Source organism: Rhineura floridana, chromosome 3 (assembly GCF_030035675.1).
Source record: "Rhineura floridana isolate rRhiFlo1 chromosome 3, rRhiFlo1.hap2, whole genome shotgun sequence".
Taxonomy (NCBI): domain Eukaryota; kingdom Metazoa; phylum Chordata; class Lepidosauria; order Squamata; family Rhineuridae; genus Rhineura; species Rhineura floridana.
Genome location: NC_084482.1, coordinates 93,487,769 through 93,515,457, shown reverse-complemented (window position 1 = coordinate 93,515,457; position 27,689 = coordinate 93,487,769). Strand labels below are relative to the sequence as shown.

Below are 27,689 nucleotides of genomic sequence, written 5' to 3'. Positions count from 1 at the left end.
TACTGAAGGCAGTTTTGGCTCTGGATTGCTCGTCTAATTCCATCTGCCAAAATCCTTTACACAGATCTATGGTAGAGATAATGGTTGCTGCTCCCAATAGCTCTAACATTGCGTCTACCCTAGGCATAGGATACGCATCTGGGACAGTAATTTTATTGATTAAACGATAATCAATACAAAACCTTGTCGTTCCATCTTTTTTTGGAACCAGTACAATACTTGAGGCCCAGGGACTGATGGATTCCCTGATCACTCCTAGTTCCAACATGTCTTCAACCTCCTTTCTAATTTCATTCAAAACTTTCCCATTCACACGGTACGGAACAGATCTGATTGGGGCATGATTTCCAGTATCAATTGAATGTCTGGCTATACTGGTTCGGCCAGGTTTATTGCTGAAGAGATCCCCATAATTTTTTAAAACTCTTAGAATCTCTTTCTTGACTTCTTCCTTCACCTCCTCCGACCATTCCACTTGATCTACCCCTCCTTTTGCTTTGCTTTCCTGTACCAAATCTGGAAGTTCAGGCCCACTTCCCTCAGGGAATAAGGTAACTTGCAACACCTTTGCATCCCTGGTGTGATAAGGTTTCAACATATTTACATGAACCACTTTATGCTTTTTTAATTGGTCTGTGGTTATCACATACGTCACTGTGTCAAGCTTTTCCCTTGTGGTATATGGTCCCTCCTAGTTGGCCTGTAATTTATCGTGTTTCCTGGGTATGAATGCCATAACCATATCTCCCACATCATACACACGTTCTCTGGCTGTTCTATCATACCAGTAACTTTGCTTCAAACTTGCACCCTTATCCAGCTCTTCCCTGAACTGCTCTGCCTCTTCACTAGAGGCCATTCGATACAGTTTGTCTCTTTTAGCAGGCCTGCCAGGGGTTGCTATGGCGACCTTAGGCTCCATAACAGGTTCCACCCTGTTTTCTTCGGCCTCTGTTAACATGGTTTCTGTTGCTTTGCCAAGTTGTTGTCTGGTCACCACATATATTTTTCCTTGTGCCCCCATAACATCTCTTCCCAGTACCACTGGTTCTTGTTGTTGGGCATTAATACCTACTTTACATATTTCCTCCTTTCCTCTCCACTTTAATTTTATCAGGGCCATGGGTATGCTTTCTGGTTCACCCCTCACTCCTTGGATTGTCACAGTTTCCTGAGGTAATATTTCCTCAGATTTTATCAAATCTGGCCTCAGTAACGTCTGAGCGGCACCAGTATCAAGCAATGCCCAGTAATTTGCCCCTTGCACACTCACTTCTTCCCTCAGACTCGAATCAAAGTCTTTTACATTTGTCCAGTTTATCTGGCAGAACTGAACCTTCTTCGTTTCTAACTCCCTTGGTTCTGTTTTCACTGCCCTTCCCTGAGCCCTTCCCCTCTTTCACTCCACTTACCATATGTCTTCTATATAAACAGCACTTACCATATTTACACTATAAGCAGGAACATCACACACACCCCCCCATGGCTACAAGGCTGCCTGCATCAGTACAATGAAGGGTGGGAGCTGGTGCTTGGACCTCTCAGCATGATGATATACTCTGCATGAGATCTAAATTACAGCCCCCTCGCCAAATATAATCTGCATTCTGTGCTATGCTCAGAAAAGACCAGATGGTGCTGCAAAAGTCTTCACTCTTTACCAATGCTCAAGTGGGGTCTGAACAGCACATGAGAGTGCAGTACATATCTGGTTACACCCAACTGAAGATTCCTTCTGGTGCAGTGGCTTTGACTAGAATAGCAAAGCAGACTCTAGATCTTCCCCTGTACCCTTTATCACATCTTTGTTCTTCAGAGGAAAATGATTTCCCAAGGCCCCTCTTCCTTGGCACGTCATCTATGATACAGAGCAGGGCTTACCTTTTTAAGCCAGTGGGCACATTTTGATTTTTGAGTGAGTTCAGTGGGTGCCACATTCTCTGGTCACTTCTGTTTCCCTCCCCCCTCCCTCGGGTCAGAAAGAGAAAAAAAACAGAAAGAGAAAGTGAGTGCACATACAGTTTGCTTTTCCAAGGGATCTGGGTAAAAGTGAGATCCAGCAGAATGAAATTGTCGAAAAGCACATAATGTGGAAAGAGAAAGTCGGAAAGAGCATCACTCTCCCAACTTCCTTCTTCAGCTCTATATACTTCTCAAGGAAGAAAATGTATCTTGCAACCAAGGGGGCACAGAAAGGGGGATGCAGAGGCTTCATGCGGGCCAGGGGAAGACTTTAAAGGTGCCATCACACCTATGGGAGCTGCATTAGTAATCCAATATAGAGGGTGGATGGGATAAAACTCTCTTTACCATTCACAGATTGATTCAAGTGACAGAATGTACCCTGTAGTATGAAAGAAGGGGTGTAGCTAAGTGGTAGAGCATCTGCCTGGGTGTAGAAGGTCTCCAGTTCAGTCCCTGACATCTCCAGGTAAGGCTGGGAGAGACACCTGTATGAAACCTTAGAGAGCCGCTGCCAGACAGTGTAGACATTACTGAGCTAGATGGGCTAATGGTCTGAGTCAGTATAAGGCAGCTTCCTGTGTCCCGATGATCATCTGAAAGGACTGGTTGAAATCAAAGTGCAATTGTAATATTAAAATAAGAAAGAACAGTGGTAGCAGCAATAGTTGCTGTTGTAGTTTAATCACAGCAGTAATGAGTACCAGCACCTCACCACACATCCTGGCCTGCAGTCTAATATGCATGTAGAAGTAAGCACATACAAAAGCATGTACAATGTGACGCCATCATCATGCATATACATCCCTACATGTGGAGATTTCCACAATCACACCCTCTCAAATAGCCAGGGATAAAATGAAATGAATAAGGCATATATCCATGTGTAACTTCCATGTTATCTTGTGTGCGGGCGAGTGTCCATTCTTCCACTAAGCATCTTGGATTCACATGCCGGGTGAGCATGAGAATTAATCCTGCAGACATAGCAGAAATAAACACAGAGAATGATTTCCCTAAAGCAGAAAATCAGAAATGGGAGAGGCTGCCATCTAGGGCCCATCCTGAAGACAAATATCATGTCTGAAGTTTATTCTACATTGTGACATTACAAGGAAAGGTGGAAATAGCAATGTTTCATCAAAAACGTGAGATAAATTTGCATTTGCATACATCATGCATTGTAAAGTAACACCAGCTGCTCACTAGAGGAAAGGGACAGGATGGGTCACTCTTGCCTGTCCCCCTCCCCCCCGGCTTGCATCTATGAACACAGAAGTGTTACAGTTATTCATGAAATATCACACCATGGTACTTTTCTTCTCACCCTTATTCTTTCTCTTCCCAGAGGCTGCGTTATCTTCACTCTCACGAGCAGGGAGAAAAAATGGATTTTAAAATCAGTTTAACATGAAAAGGCAACCCCTAATGCAGCAGTTATTCGCCTTTTTAGGGATATGGATCCCTTTGAGGATTTGATAAAAGCTATGGACCTCCTCTCCAGAAAAATGCACATAAACACATACACACAAAATTTTGCATACAACTAGGGTTACCAACCGTACTCTTTTAAGAGTACATGTTCTCTTTTACAGATGGTGCAACAGCATACTCTTACTTTTCACTTATTGAAGCCAAATGTACTTTTTGAAATGACAAAATGATGGTAACCCTACTACAACTTATTTTACTGACTGGATTTTGTGTGTGTATGTGTGTGCCAAGTTCACAGCCCTTCTGAGGTCTACCACAAGTTAAGAACTCTTGCTCTAATGTGCCTGGCACAGAGTGGCTTTAAGTTTTGAATGCACATATTCTTAAATACTATGATCTCCTCTATACTTTAGTCCTCCGTCTCCCAATTCCACGCCTGTAGACAGGGAGAAAGTGATTGGTAAGGCTAGGGATTCCACTGCTGATGCTGTCAAATAGACGAGTTGCACAAAGACCCATTACCTTCATTTGCTTTGTTTTACGTAAAAAATGTATTTGTGGTATTCAGTGGAATGTGCAACTGAGGGCTGGTGGTGGGAGAAAGAGGGTGATTCCAGACAACCTGTTTATTGAGCATTCATCCTGATTTGTCTGTGGGAGATTAAGATGGTGTTGCATTAAGCAAGAGTTCTCCTACATTTCTCATTAATTTTTTTTACTGCAGACTGATCTTTTGAGGAAACAGGTTTATTATGCAAGACCTCCCAATCAGCTATCATTGTGCAACTTGAATTTGCCAGTATGTGATTGAATCTCACTCAAAAATAGCAACTGTCTAAAATTACCCAGAGACAGCTCTCCACTTTTGAAGCTCCCTTAGGAGAGACTGGAATCTTGAACTAGGCCAGGAGGCTGGAGTCAAAATCAATTTCCACTTCGGATTAAGGATGGAAATACAGATGCACAATAGATATATCTGTACTATGTATTAGATTAGAAACAAAGAGTGCAGTATGCATAAATGGCCTTGTTTCCATGTAAAGTTTTATACAAACAGAGGTTGGCCCTTTTCTGCTGAAATCATTAAAGGAGAAACTGCAATTTGTTCTCATTTATTTATTGTTATTCTTGGATATTTCTAAAAAAAAAAAAACTGGCTAATGTAAAGTGGCTCATGTTAATGTCCATACATAGTCACGAAGAAAATCCCTGAGAGTGTAAATGTTGTTGTTATATGCCTTCAAGTCGATTTCAACTTATGGGACCCTATGAATCAGCGACCTCCAATAGCATCTGTTATAAGCCCCCTTTTCAGATCTTGTAAGTTCAGGTCTGTGGCTTCCTTTATGGAATCAATCCATCTCATGTTTGGCCTTCCTCTTTTTCTACTCCCTTCTATTTTTCGTTCTCCCCTAAAGTTTGTTTCAAACAGAGAATGCCACCACATTCATTTCAGTCACTGATTTTAATATTTCATCCAATTCACTTTTAAAACAGTACAATAAATGCCACCAACACTGGTGAGACATTGTGTTAATACTTACATTAAAAATGTTGAGTCACAATATAATACAGAATCATTTTCCAAATGTGGAAATATTAATAATGCACCAGTTTTTCTAGTTATATGTTTATTGCACTTTATTGGATTTTTTTTTTAAAAAAAGTCTATGTTTATCAGATCAGTATAAATTTGCTGATCTTAATAGTATTTTGTTCTGCTTAATACCACCAAGAAAAATCCACAATTATTCATCCTGTAAAAAAGCACTGATAGACTGAATAATAAATATGTGTGTGTGCAAACACACACCATTCATGTACTTCCATCGGTCAAAAGAATCTTCTTTTATCTTGGCAAAATCTATCAGCAAAAATCTTTGGGTCATATACAACTAAAAAGCATGCACGGAAAGGCTTCAGTGAGCACAATGACACCCCCCTTCCCTTTCCTCTGCTGCATCTCTGCCACACCACCTGTAAATCTGTTCTAGAGGCCTCAGGAACCCTTAGAGCAGATTTGGAGGGTAGGAAGGTGACGTTCTGTTGTGCTCACAGAAGTTGTTCCTCATGTGCAATTATTTAGTTGGATACAGCGCTTTGTGCTACAAGCACACTTGCGAATACCAAATTTTTCCAAAAATACTGAGGTTACATAGAACGGATCAATAAACTAAGAAGAACTTCTATTGGAAAATTTCAGATTTTTGTTTTCAAAATCAAGCCCTTTAAATAGGAGATTGAAATTATTAAATTCTTTCTGTAGCCGTGAAATATGTTAACTTGCAATTCATTCAAGAAAAAAGCTCAACTGAAGTGCAGATTTCATTTCATTACTTCTCTTACATAAATATTTACCCCCCCCCCGAATTCACTAGGAAAACCAAGTCAGGGCAACCTATGTCAAAGTCCTAAGCCTCTTTACCAGATGGCAAGCCCCCCAGTGAACTCAGAGGGACTTACTTCTGAGTAGATATGATATGACAAGGCTACTAGAAAATGTTAAAAAGACTGTGTCTGAACTAGAACAATTCCACAAGTCGAAGCCACGTGTAGCCTTTACAATTCTTTGACCATACAGCAGAATTGCCCCTTGGCCCTAACTATTTTGAAATGGGCACAAATGTAGTTCACCATTCCACGGTGTCACAGGAGTGTCTCTCTCCTGCCCTGTCACTCCTGTTTAGAGGCAAAAGATGTCACACTATCATTTTCCCAACTAGTGCTGAAGTGTGACAGTGAGGGGAGAAGTGCAGGATACTCTGAAATGGAAATGGGCTGCCTTCAAGTCAATCCTGACTTATGGCAACCCTATGAATAGGTTTTCATGCTAAGCGGTATTCAGAGGTGGTTTACCATTGTCTTCTTCTGAAGCTGAGAGACTGGCCCAAGGTCACCCAGTCAGCTTCATGGCTGTGTGGGGATTTGAACCCGGGTCTAGATCACTGTTATTCAATCTTGGGTCCCCAGATGTTCTTGGACTACAACTCCCATCATCCCCAGCTAGCCTAGCCACTGGTCAAAGGATCATGGGAATTGTAGGCTGCTTTTCACACATGTGGCTGATTGCGTTAGTTTAATGGATTAAAAAGGTAACACTTCTGTCCAGATTGCCAAAATCCCTTTCACATTGCAGTACCTGTTGTGTTAAGGAAGAGCAGTTTTTTCAGCCAATATACCGGCATTTTGCACAATTGTCTTTCACATGGCTAGTTTTTGTCCCTCACCCATTATACACATGCACACTGTTCTCCATTGTGTAGGTGGGTCTAGGATCTCATCCTGTTGCCATGCAAGCCCTCTCCCTTTAGGATCTGACTTCTAAAATTATTTTAGTTGTATCGACAGGGGTGGGTGCGGGAAATGCTGCTGCTAGCTGCGCTGATGCCAGAATACCGGTACAATTTTTGTCAGGAAAAAAAACCCCATGCATGACTAAAGGGTGGGAACGCACTGCATGCTGGGATGCCTGTCACATGAGCGGCTGCAGCTAGCGAAAAACTCCCGCAATCTTCCAGGTTTCCATCCTTGCTAACAGATTATTTCTGGTATCATTTATTATGGAAATTTGTGCTAAAAGTGCACTACATTCCACTAGAATTCCAGAGCTAGCTTGTACATCGTGTGAAAGATCAAATATAATACACAAATTACCAGGTAAGAAATCATCAGAATAATGGAATGAAGTGCAGTGTGAAAGCAGCCCTAGTCCAACATTTCCTGGGGACCCAAAGTTGAAGAACACTGCTGATGTAGGCTAAGAAAGCTGCATGAGGTTAGCAATACTGACAGCAATTTTAAAAACAATTCATAAAATCACAATGTCCCCAGTGTTTCCAAACTCTTTATATTCAGGGACTTGTTTCCATATCAAACAGCCCTGCTGATGAATTTCCCAAAGTAACAGAGAAACTTTGGGAGCATGTTCCAGAGCTCAGGTGTGCTGTGGCCCCACAGATTATGTTGGATTCTATCAGCATCAGCTAGCACTAGAGATGTTGTAGAATATTCGCAAGATCAGATTTGGTATCGAATTCTGGGATGATCTGCAAATTTGTGTCATTGTTGAACAGGTTCCCACTCTTTGTGTGTGTTCGCAGCTGTTATTAACACCATTTTTTAAAAAATAAATCCATGGTGAGAATTATGTAATTATTTACATAATTATTTTTGTAATCTGCTGCTGTATACATTATATAAATATAGAGCAGCATAAGGAACAATGGAGAAAATTACATAACTTTTCAGAAAAAATAAAAAAGGAGAACTGGGAATCATAACTAGTGGAACACAAATTATAGCTAATAGAAACTGGCAGCATATTTGACAAACTGAAAAATGGAACGGAATCAGTTAGCAAACCCCATCCCTAGTCAGCAGTACTAATGGTCAGGGAATATGGAAATGCAGTCCAGCAACATGTGGAGGGGCACACATTAGCCACCGCTGTTCTAGAGCATACAAGCAGTTCATCTGGGGCTCTGGCCAGGCCTATGTGCTTGTTGCCTCAAGTGAGCAGAGAGTGAAATTTACAGTATGCGAGATCATCTCCGGGCCAAATTCAAAGTGCTAGTTTTGACTTATAAAGCCTTACATGGTGCGGGACCACAATACCTAGCGGAACGCCTCTCCTGATATGAACCTACCCGTTCACTGCGTTCAATATCTAAGGCCCTCCTCCGAGCTCCGACTCACAGAGAAGCTCGGAGGGTAGTAACAAGATCTAGGGCCTTTTCAGTGGTTGCCCCCGAATTATGGAACAGTTTGTCCGATGAGGTGCGCCTGGCGCCTACACTTTTATCTTTTCGGCGCCAGGTTAAAACCTTTTTATTCTCCCAGGCATTTTAATCTATTTGTGCTTTTAATGTATATCTGGCTGTTTACTTGTTTAATAATGTATATTTTACTGTTTTTGTAATTTTATTGTATTTTATCTATGTTGTGCACCGCCCTGAGAGCCCCGGGCTGTGGGCGGTATATAAATTGAATAAAATAATAATAAATAAAATAAATTGCCTCAAGTGAGCAGAGAGTGAAACTTACAGTATGCGAGATCATCTCCTGTATGCTGCAGGGAAGATAGGTAGTGCTTAGTAAGTTGTCTTTCAGGAAAGTTTGTCTCCTATTATTGATTTTATCACCAAGAAACTGATGATATGCTTCCAAGCAACCGCAGGTCTTCCTGGAAAACAGTTTGAAAACCACTGACTTTACACTGCAAATCCCACTTTCTGGTTGGTTGGTTGGTGTGTGTGTGTGTGTCTTTCAGAGCAAATTTTCAGATCAAGCATAAATCTGCTTCTCCTTCCAGTTCAAAGATAAGCATCACCTGCAACTAAACAAATCTCTACTATATGGCACATTTCAATTCTATGTTGTATCTAACACATCTAGACATTAGATATCATGTAAAATGGGTGGGTCAACACTCACTGTGTCTTATTTTGAACACGGACAAAGGCTATGTTGGGTAACAACTCCACTGAGTACACAGCTAGATCTATTCATACCAATACAAAGGGGGCTCCATGTGACATTACAAATGGGTACTGTAAGTGAAATAGTAAGTAGTATTAATGGAGTATGTATGTCAGGCACACTGAAATTAGAGTGAAATGTTGATGATTTTCCAGTGATTTGTGCAGAGTGAACCAGCATGATCCACTGAACAGAGAATTAGTGCCTGGGTTAAAATCTTAACTGAGACATAGCCTTGCTAGATGGCATTTTTAAGGATGGAATTGGGGGAGAAGGCTGCTATATCTTGGCCTGGTTTCCAGTTCTGTAGAATGAGAAATAGCAGCAGCCTACTTCACAGGATCATTGTATAAATAAGGATTGCAAAACATAATAAGAAGCCTTAAATCAATAAGCAGTTGATTAAAAGTGTCATAAAAATGCCCGTGCTTCTGAGAATTAAACAGCTGAGCAACAACAATCAATATGATAAAAAAACCCTGCTATATAGCAACTCATTTGAGGGGGGGAAAGCTAAAACAGGGCACTCTCACTATAGATTTTAGCAGCATGGTGTTTTTGTGTGACTGGGCTTAAAATATTGTCTCAAGGATGTTATGTTGTTTACTGATGATCAGATATGAGAAAATAAGGCTAAGAAATATAAAATTAATATATTTCCATTTCTGGGAAAACATGACACTTAAGTCAACTGAAACTCATTGACGTAATGCGTAAATCCAATCCCTTGCTTTTTTTCCAGAATTTGGTGACTGTCACCAATTAGACAGCACAAATAAAGATGGGCAGCCATTAGAAAATCCCTACAGGATTTTGCCCATTTCTGTAGGATGACAGGCACCATAACTAAGAGCTAATTCAAATGGTGAACATGGCAATTTTTTCTGCACTTACATAGTTAGCACAAAATGATAACTTTACACATGCAAGCAAATTTTAACACAGGACACATTCAAACTGCAACCCCTGCTGCATAATGAGAGGATTGTACCATGTATTTTGCTCAATATTTGGATAGGTTCCAGGGCCCAATTTACAAGGTCAGTTACACTGATAGTTCCCAATGATTACTTTACCATTTGGCAAGTTTTGTGGGGGCTTTGCACAATATCAGAGACTAACTATTTTATGATTACCAGTTTCATGCAGCGTTCTTTGTATTAGTTGAGTGATAAGAAGCAATCCCAGAAAGTTGGGGCAAGATTCCTTTTCCTTGCTCCACAGCACTCAAGTTCTCACACACAGCACCCCCCATCCCCAAATACCTGTTATGTAAGGATATAAGGCAACCTATGAACCCAATATCAAGGATATGGAACAAAGTCACATTTTGGGCTAATGTAAACTGTTTTGAATATTGGCAGCTGCATAACCAAAGCCTACAAAGTGGACAGTGTAGTAATGGCATTCACAGCCATTTGAAACCACAATTATGAACATTCTCTTGCAACGCTTAAACAACCTCAGTGTTCAAAAATGTGTAAAATTGAAATAATACATTGTGACCAAGTTGCCTTCACCAAGGTTGTTTTACAATCAAAAATAAGTTCACCTAATTGTCACTGAGGGATATTTTGTCTTCTATAAATTATAAGCCTTTGTTAAAATATACACGCTCCAATTCAGGGTTGATCTTCTGGATCTTGGCTTGTAATTCTGGCTCCAGACGTGTTACAGACATGGAACTGAGCAAATAAATAAACAGAAGAGATGTCACATATAACCCATGGTCAAGTTTCATATATGTAAGTGGTGAAGCTTTATGATTTTTTTAAAAGTTGAAATTTATATCAGTTATGATCTGTACTAAGGGACTTTATTATCAATTCTACAATACTTTATAAAATGGCTTAGTATTTTCTTGTACTTCAAATAGTTGTTCAACATTATGAGCCACAGATGATTTTCAAGTACTGTTTTGCTTGGCTAACTGGTGTGGTATGTTAATGTGTCAGCCAGGAAAATACACTTTATATGACCCATTAAGCTTTCACTTGTAAATTAAAATTAGTCTAACAGATCATCTATCACCAACAGGTCTTTAAAACTTATTGCTAACATTTTAATTGCATTCATATTTAATAACCAAAATCAGTTTAGTTTGCTTGAAAACAAAGACATGCAGTTAAAGTCAGAAATATTGTTGAAGAACACTTTAACATGACAGCACTCTAGAATGCTAGGAATGATGAATTCTGATCCACCTCAGCTAGGCCTGGCACTGTTTTTGCTATTATAGCTCACAGGCCTTTTCTAAGCCAAGTAGGCAAATAATGTCAACAATCATACTGTTTTGAGTCAAGTCAGTGTTAAAGTGTTGGCAGAGAAGGAGCAGGGGGGCTACTGGTTCCATTAAAGAACTTGATCATTCCATGAAATGAAGTTACCCTTATTCATGCCAGCAAATAGGAATCACACTTTGTTTATGTTGCTCCCTTTTGTAACTCTATGAAGCAAGCATATGCCTTATTTCATGCCCTTTCCTATGCCCCTTCTATTTTGGCAGGCTGTATGCCATAGATCTGGAATCCCAGACGTCATTTGGAAGAAGGCCCATCCCCTTTCCAAACAGGCCCCTTGGGTAGAATCTACACATTAAAGTAGATGGAATAACTGAGCTGCGCTTCCTGGTCCTAATGCTCAAAATAACATTCCTCAAGCTGCACGGCCAACTTTGTGTCTTTTTGTATTTCCTTCCATTAATCTCCTTTCACTAATCTCAGATCTTTTCATAGGCTTAGTTGCTCCCAAAACTAAAACAATTTACAGGATCTGGAGGGGTGTTTGTGAAGAGGCACATTGGCCAAGTTGGTTAGCAATTAATGGAGGAAGGGGCAACAGAGATAAGGAGATTTGCCTGTACTTGGTGAACTTTCTTTCTGGCTATGACCAGAGGGACATTCCAGAAGGATGAAGCCCCTTTCCCTGGGACACGTGAGTCAGGACTTTGAAGAATGATCTTACCCATCCTCAAACAAGGTGTAAAGTTGGTGTATGAAGCCACAGGCTTCTAAGAGCATCAGTTATTTTTCTGGCATTTCTGCCAATTCTTTGGAGATGTCTTCTCTCATTAACCCAAATCTTTTTGTGTTCTGAGAAAAAGCAACTTCATCTAGGGGCAAGACTTTTTTTTAAAAAAAAGAAAGGCTTAGCGTAGAAGAAGCAAGCAACCAGGAAGGTGGAGTATAGAAGAACTCATCCCTATGAATTTTCCATAGAGTATTTGACACTCAAGTCACAAAAGATGAAGTCTCAGATGCCTGCCCTAACTGAGTGGGGCAGTTAGCTTGGAGTAGGAGTGGGAGATCACCAAATCCTGCTTTCTTACTACACATGAATGACCTTCATGTATGATCCTAGAAGTTAGATTGCTCACTAGAAGGAGCACCAGGTGAGCTTCCTCTTCTTACATTTCTGGTGGAATTTGCATCATAAGTGGTACTTTCCTTCATGGCAGGATGACAACTCTGGGCTGGAAGAATTGCATTTCCTTCTGAGGTCAGAGAGGAGTTGTGAATCCACTGGGAGTTGCCAGATTTGGGGCAAGAATGGAACCCCAGGAACAAGGAAGGTAGTATGAAGTACAACAGTATTGTAAGTGGGAGCATCACAGCTGTTCATCCTGAAGAAAGAGGCATTTTAGGGGCTTCTGCAAGGATTGCTCCCATGATCCAAGACTGGACCACAGGATAAAGCACTTCAGTGGGAGGCAGCTCTTAGGGAGCTATGAAATTTTCCTCCCCATCCCCGAGCCCTATTACAGCAATCTGGCTGGGTGACAATGGAGCTGTGTCCCGAGTCATGGCTGTAGATTCCAAAGAAACAGACGATGGTGATAAAAAAGAATGCAGGAAGACCACTGTGCCTTCCCTTCTGATCCCCAGGCTGACTCTTGGTGGTGAAGAGGTAGTGGAATGATTATATAAACAACAACCACTAGGTGGTGCAGTTTCATGTCCTTAGCAGCTAGCTAAGGTTCTGTGTCTTGTTCTGTCTTGTCTGTTGTTACATTGACTTAGAACCATTCCTCTAAAGAGCAGATCTTTAGAGGCCTATGTTGTCGGTTTAACTGGCAGTATTTTATTCTGAGCCAGTATTGCAGTAACCAGAGTAGAGTGCAAAGCCACCAATCCACAGAAAAGCAAGGTGACCCTCTAGTGAACGTTCCTTTCCTAGAAGAAAGGAGCCAAAGATGCACCAGAGTGGCTTCTCGTTGGCTGGGAGACAGCAGTAACTTCTTCCTCAACAAGTTGTGGATGAGAAAGTGTTCCATGACAGAACCATAAATGCTTATTAACTACAAGTGAATGGGGGGGAGGAGGAGGAGGAATCTAAACATTAGAAGGACAAAACAAGGAGGCAATGTCAATGCTAGGCTGGGCTAGAACAGAAGTACTTCGTAACCTGCTTCCCAGTGCTAGGCAGGAGCGGACAGGGAGCAGGGGACCTCTTCCATGAATAAGGCTATTTGCCAACTTTTTAATTCCAGGGCCTCAAAAAAAAGGCAACTTCCCAGCTTCTGGGATGACTCTCTGCCCATATCCAGAGCAACGGTAACAGAAGTAGAATAGGGCAATTGCTACTGGCCAGACAAAGTGAGGCAGAAAGATACTTATACCAGTAAGGTAAGGGAGCATCAAGGGGAAGCAGTAGCTGCAAAGAGAAAGTTACAGGAATTTGTGCTCAGCTAGCGATGGGTCTGGGAACAGTCCTCTCTGTGTAGGCGCCTGCAAGGTGGGGACTACTGCTTATGCATAAGGTTCAGTAGCAGTCAGTGGGGAGCAGCAGAGTGGAGCAATGTTGACCACCTGGCTTCCCAACATGGAGGTCACTGCCAAACAGAGAGAGGGGGAAGTTGGCGCATTGGGAGTGTAGCAGTGGAGCCATCCGATGCTCCTGCCATTGCGCCTACACAACCTCCCCGCCACCTTGCCCCTCCCTTTTTGGTTACCGCCAGCAACCCCTGCATTAGGAAGCTAGGTGATCAACACTGACCCACTCTGCTCCACCCTGCTGAATGCTACTGAGAAGATCTCTCTCCTCCTGATGCACAAGACAAGTGCACTTGCACTGCACTGGTTTTAGAAAGGTCTTAAACTTTTGCAATGCATCTGGCATAATCTCCCCGCTCACCATAGACCCAGTAATATAAAAACCATGCAGTACCTTTTCTGTGGAAATAATGCACAGCATAGAGGTGTTGCAAACACCAAACTGGAAAAGACAAACATGAAAGGTTATTAGGGGCAATTATCCTCAAAGTGGCCTCTTTAGCTTGTAGCACCTTAAAAGACTAATGGGTATATTGCAGAAAAAGTTTTCATGGACTAGAATCCACTTCATCAAATTCATGGAACTCTTGATTGTTTCACTACAGTTTCTCTCCTAGACCCCTGCATCACTTAATTTATGTGCTACATTGAATTAATTTACTTTTCCAATGAGCTGGTGATAATGTCAATGCTCTCTCCTCCATTTTTATCATCACAAAACCCCTGGGAGGTAGGTTAAGCTGAAGGATAGTGAGTAACCCAAGATCATCTGCTGAACTTTGTGGATGAGTAAATCTACCATACTAAGCTGTGGGCTCATAGGGCCCCAATCCTCCCCTTTATATTTGCTCTGTATCTCCTAAACCAAATGAAGTCAACCATATATTTGAGTTGCCTTATTCCAGAGGCTCAAAGTCTGCTTTTGTTTGCTTTGCTCCCAGTAGCTGCTTTAGTAAAAGGTTATCATATAACTTTCTCTGAGTTATTTGCCTCAGTCTTAAGAGAGGCTTTGATGGCCTCACTGTGTCAAAGTTGCACGGTCAAACTACACATTAAGCATAATGCGTAGGATACAGCTATTGTCTCTTAAGAACAGAAGAGTCCTGCTGAATCAGGCCAAGGGCCCACCTAGTCCAACTTTCTGTTCTCACAGTGACCACCCAGATGTCTCTGGGAAACCTTTGGATTTTCTTTGATTAATTACACTGCGGGGATGCCCCAATTGTTATTGGGATCACAGTGCACCAATGGGGATTTTTTAAAAAATAAATCTTACAGCTGCATTGGGAAGGTAATTTTTGAGTGGGGTTGTGGCAGGGGAAGGAAAGGATAATTCTCCTTTTCCCACATGCTGTGATCCCAATAACAATCACCTTCCCTCCCTCTATTGCTGTAATTAAAGAAAAAACAAGAGACGTAGCCACACACCACACATAAAGTGTAATGTGTAATTTGACCCTTAGAATCCCTCATTTAGAGTTAAAAATAGATGCCTGTCACAGAAGTATAACTGTTGTGATAAGTACAACCCCTCCCCCCCAAATTCATCTTTGTTTTTTTGTTTTTTTCACTCACCAGAAGCCAACTAAGCCCACCTGAATGGGGGCACTCATCCATGGGAACCTCTGTTTTGAAAGAAATGATACATGATGAAATGATCTATTTCCTCTCACTGCATACTCATGTTCTTGGATACAAAACTTCTGAAAAGCACATAAACACTGGAAATTTACAAACAAAGCAGGCACGCTTGAATACATGCCTTACTACTATGTTTTGTACAAACATTCCTAGCGCTAGACTCAGGCTTAACAGCCTATGAGGTCAATAGCACCCCCCCCGCATTGTTTGTCAATTTCCCTATATGTTGTTAGGACAGATTTCTAATACCTAGGACAGACTTATATTATCAGGCAAATAAATCTCCATGATAGAGTGGTTAAGGGATGAAAAGAACTCTTTCCTGCAGCTAGAATTATTTCTATAAAATTCCATTGAAAGGTCGGCCACGGCTATCAAAAAAACAAAACAAAAAAAAGCTTGGCCACTACCAATTTGAAAATGTTTATTATTGTTATCTGTTAAGAGTCCTGGGATGGGTACAAAGAAACATAAGCACCAGAAGTATCATTATTCACTTGTAAAAATGTACATGCCAAGAAGTACTGGGAAATCACTGAGACAATACAAGCAATGCTTGGACTTTCTACAACATGTGACCCATTGTTGCATTTGTTAAATAAAGCAAGGTGTATTTTAAGCTTGCATGCCTTTCAAAAAAACAATTAGGTGCAAATGCCATTTTTAAAAAAATTAAGGGTGGGGAGCATGATTGTATTCCAGTGTAATTTCTCTTTAAGCAAAGATCATAACCCCCCCTCCCAAAATTACTTTGTAAAACTTCAGAAAAACTCTGCTACCCAAATGTCCCTGACTTTTCCTCATTATCAGTTGTTCCTGTGTCAGTAAAGAACAGTTATTCATCTCTGAGAATTTTAAAATCTAAAAAAGATGCATTGTTTCACTTCATACAAATCCTACTCACAGTCTACTGTCACATCATCAAGCAAAACTAATCCTGCAAAAATTAATATTAAAGCAATATTTATAAAGATGCTATGCTATGATTTCTGCTAGCAGTAAATGCTAATAAAGCCAAACCATAGTGAAGCATCTTCTGCACTGGATTTACTTTTGTTACCAAAAACAAGCATTCCCTCCAAAATACATATGGTATCATAAATAGGATGAAGGTTAAAAGCAAAATAGTTAGAATTACAGTGGATGTGTGCAATTATGATTTTCAAATAAAAAGCATTCCATAAACTGCTGTTATTGTTGGAATCAAAATGAAGTGTTAAATAGATGTAACTGAAATAAGCAACTAGCATGAAACTATACGATTTTGCACTTAAGAGATGAGAAAAGGAGTCGGGAAAATTTTACTTTCTGAGAAATCTCTGGAGAGGAAAGACAGCAGATCTTTCCTCTCTTTGTTCTAGAGTGATCAGTAGATCTAGAAGTGGCTGCATAAGAAAAAAAAACTCAGTTACCTGTCCAAGTAGAAAACTAAACGAGTAACAAAAACCATAGTATCACCAGATGGGTTGTACCCAATGTTGCACAAGTGGAAGGCAGCTGATGAGGCTACAGTGTGTTTGCGTGTATATATGAGTGCATGAAATCATTTGAAATCAGACAGAGATCTTGTACCACTTGCACAAGGCTCCCAAAGTTAGGCGATTCTACTCTCCCACTGCTGCCACATAAGACTTAGTCCACAATGTTTCATCAGTCCCTCTGACTCCCAAGAAGGGCTTTTATGGGAGGGTGGGTACGTAGGGCTGCAGAAAGGAAGGACTGGCTGTATGATCTGCCTTCCACTTGTGCAATGTTGGATACAACTCAATTGCTTAATATAGGAAAGAGAAAAGTTATTATTTTAAGAAGAAAATAAGAACACTGAAAAATCGAATAGGTACACGTTTTATCACATATGGTTTATGTACCCACAGAAAGTATGAAACAGCAATGCTATACTTGTGGGGAACAGCACAGTGAAAACCTTGGACTAATATAAGTGTACAGCAGAGAAGGCTTAGATTCCAAATGCTGAAGTACTTAATAGACCTTTTGAACATTAGAAAACACAAGCACCTATTGTAATTCTAAGACTGATGTAAAGGTCCCACTGAATTGTTGCTGAATGTAACCCACTTAGCCTTAACTATTATCTGTATCATGGGAACAAACTGTACCTGTTCAAATGAGGGATTGTGTGGTACAGGATTCAGTGAAAAATGTCAGTGAAGGCCAGCTGTACTACAATGTTGCAGTGCAATTCTAGGCATGTTTATACTCAGAAATAAGACCCACTGGAATCTTACTTCTTAGGTTAGAATGTAGACAATGAAGCCTTAGAATTGAAGTGCCTATGCTGAACTGTTCATCAATTCATGGAATGCACACATACAAGAATCTTTAAGTGTATCATATCCATAGTTAATCAGTGCACTTTGCAGGTGAAGGCCTCCTGCAGATGCATCTTATCATGTCTGTTCTAAACAGCATAGAAAGTGGACTTTTAGTGTTGTGGCACTGACCCTTTGGAATTCTCTCCCCTTAAATAATAGACAGGCTCCATCTCTGTTACCTTTCCAGTGCCTATTGAAGACTTTCCTATTTCAACAAGCCTTTTAAGTAGAGACCTTATCCCTGTCTGCATCTGTGTTAGAACTGCTCTTTAAGATTTTTAACACTTTTTTTTTAAAAAAAAAGATGTTTAAGATGTTTAATTTCATTATGTTTTAAAGTCTTTTGTTTAAGATGCTTTAGAGTGCTTTTAGTGTTTTTCTTTGCCGCCCTGGGCTCCTACTGGGAGGAAAGGCAGAATGTAAATTCAATAAATAAATAAATTATTTAAACAAGTATGACTGCTGGGGCTTTATTTGCACTATAATAAGCCAAAGTCTTGAGGGCCCTGTTGGTGAATCAGGTAGTCAAGGAACAAATTCTAACTTTAAAAATCATGAATGACGTGGTATGTAATGATGCAGCATGTACATCTCTCCTGAAGATACGCAGATGGCAGAACTCAAGCTAGCCAAGGGTCTCCTATTTAGTTCTTATTGAACCACTGCAGCTTATGGTCACCCAAACTTCTCTAGGATACAGATTGTGAGAGTTGGATGCACATTCCTTGATATTTAAAATAAAAATAAAAATTAATTATTTTGAAGTTTTATTTATTTCTAAATTTGTATTCCATCTTTCAACAATGAATCCAGTAAGCACTGTATAGTATTTGTTTGAGATACATTAACTGAACATTTTGTAATGCCTATTTTACATGCCTATTTTTGAAGCATGTGGTCAGATTCATTTTAAAGAATACATACATAAAATAAAATTTCTTCTTCTTATTTATTATATCAATATCCTGCCCTTCCTCCCAGTAGGAGCCCAGGGCAGCAAAGGAATTGTTTAAAGCAGCCTTTCCCATCCTTTGGGTCCCCAGATGTTGCTGGACTACAGTTCCCATCATTCCTGACCACTGGCCATGTTGGCTGGGGCTGACGGAAGTTGTACTTCAGCAACATCTGGGGACCCAAAGGCTGGTAAAGCACAGATGAAACAAATTTGGACATTTTAAAATAATGGAATTCTTGTTAGAATCCCTGATTATACAGTAAGATTGCAGGCATCTTAAGAAGGAGGCAAAAGACTAAATTAGAGTTAAATGTATATGTTGCCTTTGGATAACAACTATATAATACTTCCTAAAAACGAAACTATAGAATGAAATGCTCTGGGCACACAATATGGGTTCATAGAATCATAAGTTAAAACTGACCTCAATGGTCTAAGCAGAGCTCCTGATAATGCAGGAAATCCACTACTACAGGTGATAGGTGGCCATCCTACTGACAGGTGGTCATTCAGGCTCCTTAGAAACTTCCAGTGAAGAGGCAGTCTGTTTCACTGTTGAGCAGCTTTTACCATTATGATTTTTTCTTCATGTTTAGTCTGACATTAGACACTGTCATCATGCTCTGATTGTGAATGTCCCCAAGGGTGTGTATGTCTCTGTCTCTGTCATATATTCATACAACACAATATTCTGGCCAATCCAGAGCTATGACGACTATTTTGATCCCCCTTTTCGTTCAAGGCATATTGCATCATATCATTCTTCTGTGTCTTTTGCCTCAAAATAACTGTAGTGACTCTATCCCTGAAAGTCTTACCCTACACACTGGAGATTTCCCAACACTATACTGCAAGATTACACCATATTTCTCAAAGCTATTGTTCAAGAATATTTCAAGATGAAATACATCTTGGACTCAATTGGAATTTTATGTTTGCTTTTACACAGAGTTACAAGAAATGACAGTTGGCAATCACCTCTTCTAAGTATTTGCACTGGGGCTCATTGCACCATTCAAGTTAGCTGCCATTTTCTCACACATACGTGGGCACTATACATGGGACCAGAATAAATCCACCCCAAGACTCAGTTCTCATTAGGAACATAAGCAGCTGCCTTTTACTGAGTTGGACCACTGTAAACTCAGTATTATGTACACTGACCGGCAGTGGTTATGCAGGGTTTCAGATAGAAGTCTCTTCCACCCCTACCTGAAGATGCCGGGGATTGAACCTGGGACCTTCTGCATGCAAAGCAGATGCTCGATGACTGAGCTATGGCCCTGCCCCCTTTTACTACCTTTAATGTGATACAGTCAACATAAAGTGGCTTTTGTGCTTGGTTCCTTCCCGACTCCCCAGCTGAGGACAAAAGGCAGGGCTTACACTTAATTACATAATTTTCTTGAACTCCCATAATGTTGTGCTCAGTGATTAAAATGGCCAAAATGTTTTGGGTTGCCATAATATCTTTTATAATATGCCATAGCTGACTTTTTGTGCCCCATTTTCACCACTGCTCACAGGTGAAGAGTTTGCATTTATGTTGGGAGTCACATTTGGGAACCTTCAACCATTTTCATGACTCAGCAAGGTTCACTATGATTATATTTAAGAAGTCATATAGTAAAGGAGGACTGAAAAGGAAAATGATATTTCTGTGGCAGAATTCAAAAAAATGAAGCCTTGCCCGCATGGATCATCCCTTTCTTAGCCTTTTACAAATATTTTGCTAAGGTTAAGTGAATTAGAATTGTTATCTAGAATGGTGGAAAAGCCTGTGTGCATTAATAAAGCAGATTGTAGATGGTGTCACATACTGCAAGTGATGAGCTTCAAGATGACATGCACAAGCTGCTTGTTAAAAAAAGTGCAGTTCATTGCTCAATGGATTTTGAGCTGATCAATACCAAATCTTATAATTAACTAACTGTAGAGCAATGATTCACCTGAACTCACAGTCCAAGAGGTAGAGAGGGGGCAGGGAGGAGCAGGAAAACACAAAGAGAGTCGTGATGGTGTCAAATAACACTGAGCGGTCACTGAAGGCTCTTTCAGATGTGCTGGTCTGCAAAATTTACAACATTTTCTTATTGATGAAACTACACACGCATCAATGGAGACTTTGCTTTACATATGGAATTCTCCTTTGATTATTTGTTGCAAGAAATATTACTTAATTGACAGAAATGTTTATCACATAACTGTCACAGCCAAATGCAAACAATGTTTATTTCGAAATGTGCCATAAGCAAATATCCTTGTTCCTTTGAACATGTTCAAGTTTCTTTCTTGACTAGCAGGGAGCAAATGCCTTATGTGCTGATGGTTGGGGATAAATACACTACATATAAAACCCAGCATATTAGACAGCATTTCACTGTACTACATGGGGTCCAGTGTGGACCACTTATGCTAAAATCTACCTCAGTACTGGTTGTATTTTTGTGATGATCAATGGTTTTTAGCAAATAAATTTGACTGATTGATTCCTTTGAACATGAAATGTTGAATTCCACATACCTTCTTTCAAGTACACTTCAAAATCAGTCTAGGGGACCTGGTTATAACTCTTACTTAGTCATGAAATTCACTAGATGTCCTCAGACAAGTTGCTATCTCTCAATGGGGAATAATGACACCCTATATCACATAACTGATATTTAATGAACTATGCCCCTAGACAATTATCTGGAACTTTTCCAAACATGATGTTTTAAGAAAAATAGGTTCTTATTTCATTTCCAAAACTTTTATATAATATGCAATGTAAATTATGAAGGGTGAATAGTTGCTCCAATGTAAAAGTGTTTCAACCATAGCTATTGGGCAATTCAGGTGAATGTTTGGTCCCATATCAACAATACTGCATCACCCCTTCCAACTGTTACTGTTATTTATTAGAAATTTCTAAACACTTAATGTTTACAATACACTATGTTAACTCTTAGGACTGCTTCTCACACTTAGGCTTTTGACCAAAGTGATTTTACAAGCCATTGATTTAAAATCAATCAGAAATTTATTCTTTTCTGGGGATGAAACTGACATGAGGTTGTCACACATCTTGTAATTCCAAATTGGTTTGGGCATAAGTTTTATAGTTCATATAGATTTTTTCTTTCAACTATATGAAACTGACTACATACCATCCTCTGCATTTTTATAGGTAGATTAAAAAGAAAAGTTCTTAGAATACATTCCACAAATTTTAAGAACTTTGTAAGTTCTCTCATTTAAGGGGAAGGATTCTTTGATGAAGATCTTACAATCATATTGAAGTCCAGGATTGATGCCGAAGAATACATGAACACAACTATGCATGAAATTGAATAGGTTGGCAACAATGTGTGGTGCTGGTGACACTCTTGCTGTTTACTCTGATAGTAAGAGCAGTAAAAGAGCTGGTGCATAAGAAACATGGAGGCCACTTTAACAATTACTCCCTGTGGCCTTTTGTATGCAGCAGCTCAGCATGCATTTTGGGCAGTTGCCTCCATGCCACCACAAACCTCTCACTCCAAACCAAACAAAAAAGTTTACAGCAGGGTGGAGAAAGCCATCTGACTTTCTTGGAAGGCAAGTTGTCATGGACTACTCCATTTCTGCATAGAAGCAGCTGCTATGCAGATCAATGTAAAGCACCTTCCACATGGCAGCTGTTTCACGTACATCAACCTTGAATTAAGTCCCTGCAAAAGAAGTCTTGCATCTGAAAAAAAAATCCCTTTTTTAGCAAAATTTTTAGACTTTTAGCAAAAATGCTTTAATCAATAGATAGCCCCTTTTTACTGTTTATGAAAACAATGAAGTGGATCTAATTTGCACAACTGAATGACTAAAACTTTCCCATCCCTCCCTCTCGATCCCACCCATTTGTTTTGTTCACAAACAAAAACATTCCCTGGAACAGGACAAGAATTGTAGATTTATACTTTTTATTGCTCTGTGAACATTTGATGCTATTTCACTAAAACTGATTTCTTACCGTATATTCCGGCGTATAAGACGACTGGGCGTATAAGACGACCCCCAACTTTTCCAGTTAAAATATAGAGTTTGCCCAAGTTCTCCCCAGGAGCCTTTTGTGGCTTCTCCCTCCTGTATCTGGCCGTTTCGAGTCAATTCGTCTCAGGCTCTGCCGAGGCTTCCCTCCTCAAGGCAGTAACGCTTCGAGTCAATTTCATCTCAGGCTCTGCCCAGGCTTCCCTCCTCAAAGCAGTAACACCGTTTCTAGTCAATTTCATCTCAGGCTCTGCCGAGGCTTCCCTCCTCATGGCAGTAACTTCTTGAGCCTCGCTGCATTGCCTTCCTCGCCGTGACGGTCTCTCTGGACGGCGGCTGCGACTGCTTCCACTCCCGCTGCAGCTTTTTTTAACTTAATTTTCCTGCTCTTTTTCAGCACCCGGCGTATAAGACGACCCCCGACTTTTGAAAAGATTTTCCTGGGTTAAAAAGTCATCTTATACGCCAGAATATACGGTAATTGCACTGACTATAATAAGGAAATGAATATATCTTTAGAGGCTTAGGCTTACCTTTAAAAATGCCTTCTTTTCCAAAGAATTCATTATGAAGGGGGGAATGGCTAGAAAGACAAAGAATGAAAGCTACATGCTTAAACCTTAGCAAATTATGTATCCTATGCAGCAGCTCAACAAGCTTAGTGGTAGCACTGGAATCTGTGGGCGGTAATCAACTAACTTTGTCCTGAAAGTACAAGTACGATCACCAGTGCAACAGGACTTACCCACCCTTTCCTCCCCCTGTACATACTCTGTGCCCTCCCCAAATCTGCTGCAGAAGGTTGGGAAATCTCCTAGAACAGATTTAGGAGGCGCAGGTTATGCTAGCAAGAATCCTTGGGCTGATAGGCCCATGACTTAGCGCTAGGTCGGATACAACCCTATATTCTAATATAGCTGTCTTGAGGGTCATTTGTTTGAAAGGCAGGCTATAACTATATAAATAAATAATGTACAGAGATGAATGAGGATTATAAACGGATGATGGGATATGTCCACATGGTGCAGATGGTATGGCTTCACAGGAGAATCTTATATAATTAAAAACTTCAAAATTAAAAAAGATTTTAAAGAATATTAGACGACCAGCCAGAAAGTGTCTGCAAGGAAATTAACAGTGTATCCACACACACATACACACATGTGTTCCTCTACAACTTCTCAGGTGGTATGAGTTATTAGGTGTTCAACCTATACAAGCAGAGTGCTGCTCTGAAGCCAGCGTTCTTAGAAGAGTGTGATTTCAATCACTACCACTGTAATCCTTACTTAACTGAAGGTGAACTAACCCATGCCTGGAGCAGCCATAAGGATCCGTGATATAACCACCTGCACAATGGCCTGTTGTGCAGCTTTGGACGATTCACCCAATCGCTTTCCATTTTCGTCTGTAATGGGAATACCATACTTTAGTTCCCTGTTGGGTTTTAAAAGAAAAAAAAAGCTGAATAATTGCTAAATTTTATTCTTTAAGAGCACTAAATGCTCAAATTGTTTATGCCCCTTTTTTCTAAAAGTTATGTTCAAGAAGCATTTGTTAAATCATTTGTAAACTTTAATTATAGCTCTACTCTGTTTTATATCACATCCATAGAGGTGGTTCACACAAGGTGCTAAGCCAAAGTATGGCTTAGCATCAATATGGGAGCAGGAGAGTACGTGAAGAGGAGATTGTGGCTGTATTGCTCCTCCTCTGGTCCTGCTGCTATGGTGCTTTTGTAAGCAAAGCCATAGGTTGACTAAGGGTGGCATCTGAATCCAAGTTCATTATTTGTATATTGTTGTTGTAATATGTATTGCCCATCCATCACCAGCAGGTCACAGGGTGGACAAACCAGAGCTGTAAAACAACCCCCCCCTTCATTACTGCTTACTGCCCTTCTGAGAAGTGGTCTCCCTTACCAGGCCTCCAGTTTTGGGCCTGCAGGGTTTTCCCCCTTATGCAAGTTAATGGAGCTGCTATGCTTCATTAGCTTGCATACAGGAAAAAACTCATGGGTAAAGTTGGAGAGAGGAGGCCCCACAGTTCTCAATGGGGGAATGACCGCTCCCACTTCCAAATTTTGTCCCTGCAGAGTTTCTCTCTAAAAACCAATGGAGCAAAGCCATTCTATTAGCTTGCATAATGGAGAGAAAAAAACTCTTCAATTCTTTTCCAGCTCAAATTTAAGTCAAAGCTGGAGAAGAATTGAGGGCTTTTTAAAGCTTGCCTCGGTTTTGAAATGGGCTTTTATGAACCCCTGGATTTCTTTTCAGAGCCGGGCTTGGAACAAATTTGCCAGCATCTCTACTAAGCCAACATGTGTCGCGAGTCACATGCTATACTTTCATCTTACCTTTGCCTCATTAAAGGGATATTAATGCAGTTAGCAGCAGCTACAGCAGCAAAAGGAACAAAACGTCCTATAAGAGGTGAGACATGCTGTGAAAAAGGAAAGGAGAGTTCATTGAAAATGGAAAAGCCCTTTTTCTCCTCACCCTCACCCCACCCTTCTAGATTCTTGTCTTAAGCCTTGAGGGATGCTACTAAAAGTTCTCCTCTTAACTACTATTTTGCAACAAGGCGATCTGAAGAATCTATACTAAAACATCAGAGAATGTGTGTAGCTGCTGCCAAAGTCTTTTGATAACACAGGTATAGATTGTACCTTAAAAATATGAGAGACGTTTCTTAACTGTAACTTACAATCACATAAAAATATTTTAGAACAGAAATCCCAAATTATAATTCAGCCCAGTAATCAGGCTTAATGAGACACCATTTAGGGAAGCTACATGATCAATTTTGAACACATTCTCTCTCTCTGAAAAATAGTTGGTCATTCTGTGAAAGCTTTTAGAAGTGTAGCCATATTAATCTATTCCAGCAAACACAACATGGTGTCTCGTGGCTTGTTGAAGATTTATTGCAGCAAGAACCTACTCCATCAGATGCATAACATCAGCAGGAAAGATATGTACATGTTAAATGTTTTTGGAGTGGAGATAGTAATGGCCTTTAAACACCTTTAAAAATAGATATATTTACCCAAGCTTTCTAGGACTCTGACTCTTAAATTGTTTTTCCCGCCACATGGCTCAGTTTTATGTGCGCTATACAATTATGTTTTGTTTTTAATCTACTTTTTGGGAAATTTTATTGAATGTTGTTGTGTTTATGTAAAATGCTTAGAGATATTTTAATTATATTAAGCAGTATAAACTTTTAAAAAATAAATCTGAAGTGGAATTCATGCAGGAATTAGTACCTTCTCTGGATATCAGCTGCTGCGAGACACTTTCCCCTAGAAACTGAACTATATTTTCACAGAGATGGTAAACCCAAGACTGAGCTCACCTGACCAAATAGTACTCCACATAAAAATATTGCTATACATAGAAATGTAGAATCTCTAGAAAAGGCTAGGGAAAATGCTAGACTAGAATTCTCCTCCCTGACATCTAGTTTCTGTGTGGAGATATATACAGTGAAGATATATAAATGAATCATAAACAAGATCCAGCCACAAGAGATCAATAAGTCCACAGATGGGTAGATGAAATAGATTCTTGAATATGCAAGGTCATATCACAATAAATGTTTTAGTATTTAAGGTGCCACAAAACGTTTTGTTAGTATCCCAGTTTTTAAAAAATCATTAACTAAAAGTTTCCACAACAATCGAAACTGTATCTCAAAACAAAAAGGGGGGAAAGAATTAAATACCTTTGTTAGTGCATTAAGTCCTAGAGCAGTTGCAACAGCACCTGTGGTAGCAGAAACATAGGCTGTTCCCAGCTGGCTAAAACAAAAATAAGAATGTTTGCATGTGGACAGTAACCGTATGTATTACATCTTGCGACGTTTCAATCCTATAAGCACAGCCGGCATGGTACTGAAACATTTCCCTGACTGAAAGTCAAAACTTCACCAGGATATAAAGCTAGGACATCTAATGGGGTTACAAAATTTCCCTTTTCCCACTTATGATCCTGAGTGGCTACTAGCCATGATGGCTATGTTCTATCTCCACTGTCGGAGGCCTCTGAATACCAGTTGCTGGGAACCATAAGAGGGATGATCACTGGTCCACTCAGGTCCTGCTTGTGGGCTTCCCACAGGCATCTGGTTGACCACTGTGAGCACATGATGCTGGACAAGGTAGGCTCTTCTTGTGTTCTTATGAGTTCCCTTGCCTATCACACCAGAAACTGCAATGACAGTTGGGTGGTGTATGTTTGTGCCCTCGTAAAGGACTCAGTGGAAGCATTGTGCTTACACTGAGGGCTGAGATCTAATAACTCAGTAGTAGAGCATGCTTTGCATGCACCAGATCCTAAATTCAATCCATGACATCTCCAGTCTAAATGATCTCACTCGGGGAGCCATGGTCAGTCACAGCATATGACAGTAGCCTAGATGGGCTAATAGCCTGGCAAGATAAAGCTGCTTCATATATTTGACAGTTCATCATGTTTAGAAAGCATGATAGAATAACTAGCTGGTTGGGAAGAAAAATATATTCCCAGCTTCCTCTGTAGAATGAGGCTTGGCTTGCTTGCTTGCTTTCGGGCTACCATTTAACACTATTAAATGGTCAACCAGCATATTTGGTTATGCAAGTCCATCTACCGGCAGGGGCATGGACAGACTGTCCTTATGGCAGTGGGACTGAGCAGCAGCAACAACAACAACAAAAAGACTTTTGCCCTTTTCATGAAGGTGACAAGATATGGAGGGCATTCACATTTGGATCACAAGTTACAGTTTTTGGGCTGGATCCTTAACAAAATTCTAACAATGTTTATCTACCAACTCCCAATAAAAACAAGTCCAGATGCCTTTTAGAATGTCTGGAGCAACATAATGAAACTTAAATGTCTTGGCTGCCAAGGAGACTGAGTAACCTTGAGCCATCTTTGCCAGAGGCAGATAGAATACCTCAGAATATCATGGGAAACAATTTACTTTATTTGTTACGTTTATATCCTGCCTTTTCCACCAGAACACTCAAGGCAACATATATAAAGTGCCCAGGTGCTCCTCCATCCAGGCACTGACCAGACTTAGAGGGCCTTAGCTTTAGCAGGGCTGCTTCATTGTGTGCCT

General features: G+C 40.3%; 1 protein-coding gene across 7 annotated transcripts in view; it reads right to left on the bottom strand.

Annotated features, from left to right (window-relative positions):
• Positions 1-4,918: 4,918 nt before the first annotated feature.
• SFXN1 (sideroflexin 1) overlaps positions 4,919-27,689 on the bottom strand; it is a 40,439-nt gene continuing 17,668 nt past the window's right edge. For 4 of the 7 annotated variants that reach the window (XM_061616926.1, XM_061616928.1, XM_061616925.1 and 1 more), the window contains exons 5-11: positions 26,307-26,382; positions 24,937-25,022; positions 23,890-24,017; positions 23,114-23,163; positions 15,222-15,271; positions 14,041-14,088; positions 4,919-10,559 (exon numbers count right to left, since the gene is read on the bottom strand). In XM_061616926.1, coding sequence (XP_061472910.1) covers positions 10,463-10,559; positions 14,041-14,088; positions 15,222-15,271; positions 23,114-23,163; positions 23,890-24,017; positions 24,937-25,022; positions 26,307-26,382 — 535 coding nt within the window. In that variant the 3' untranslated portion in view covers positions 4,919-10,462. Of the gene's footprint in view, positions 10,560-14,040; positions 14,089-15,221; positions 15,272-20,524; positions 20,644-23,113; positions 23,164-23,884; positions 24,018-24,936; positions 25,023-26,306; positions 26,383-27,689 lie in introns of those variants that run through there. The other 3 variants (XM_061616929.1, XM_061616930.1, XM_061616931.1) reach the window with 3 other exon arrangements.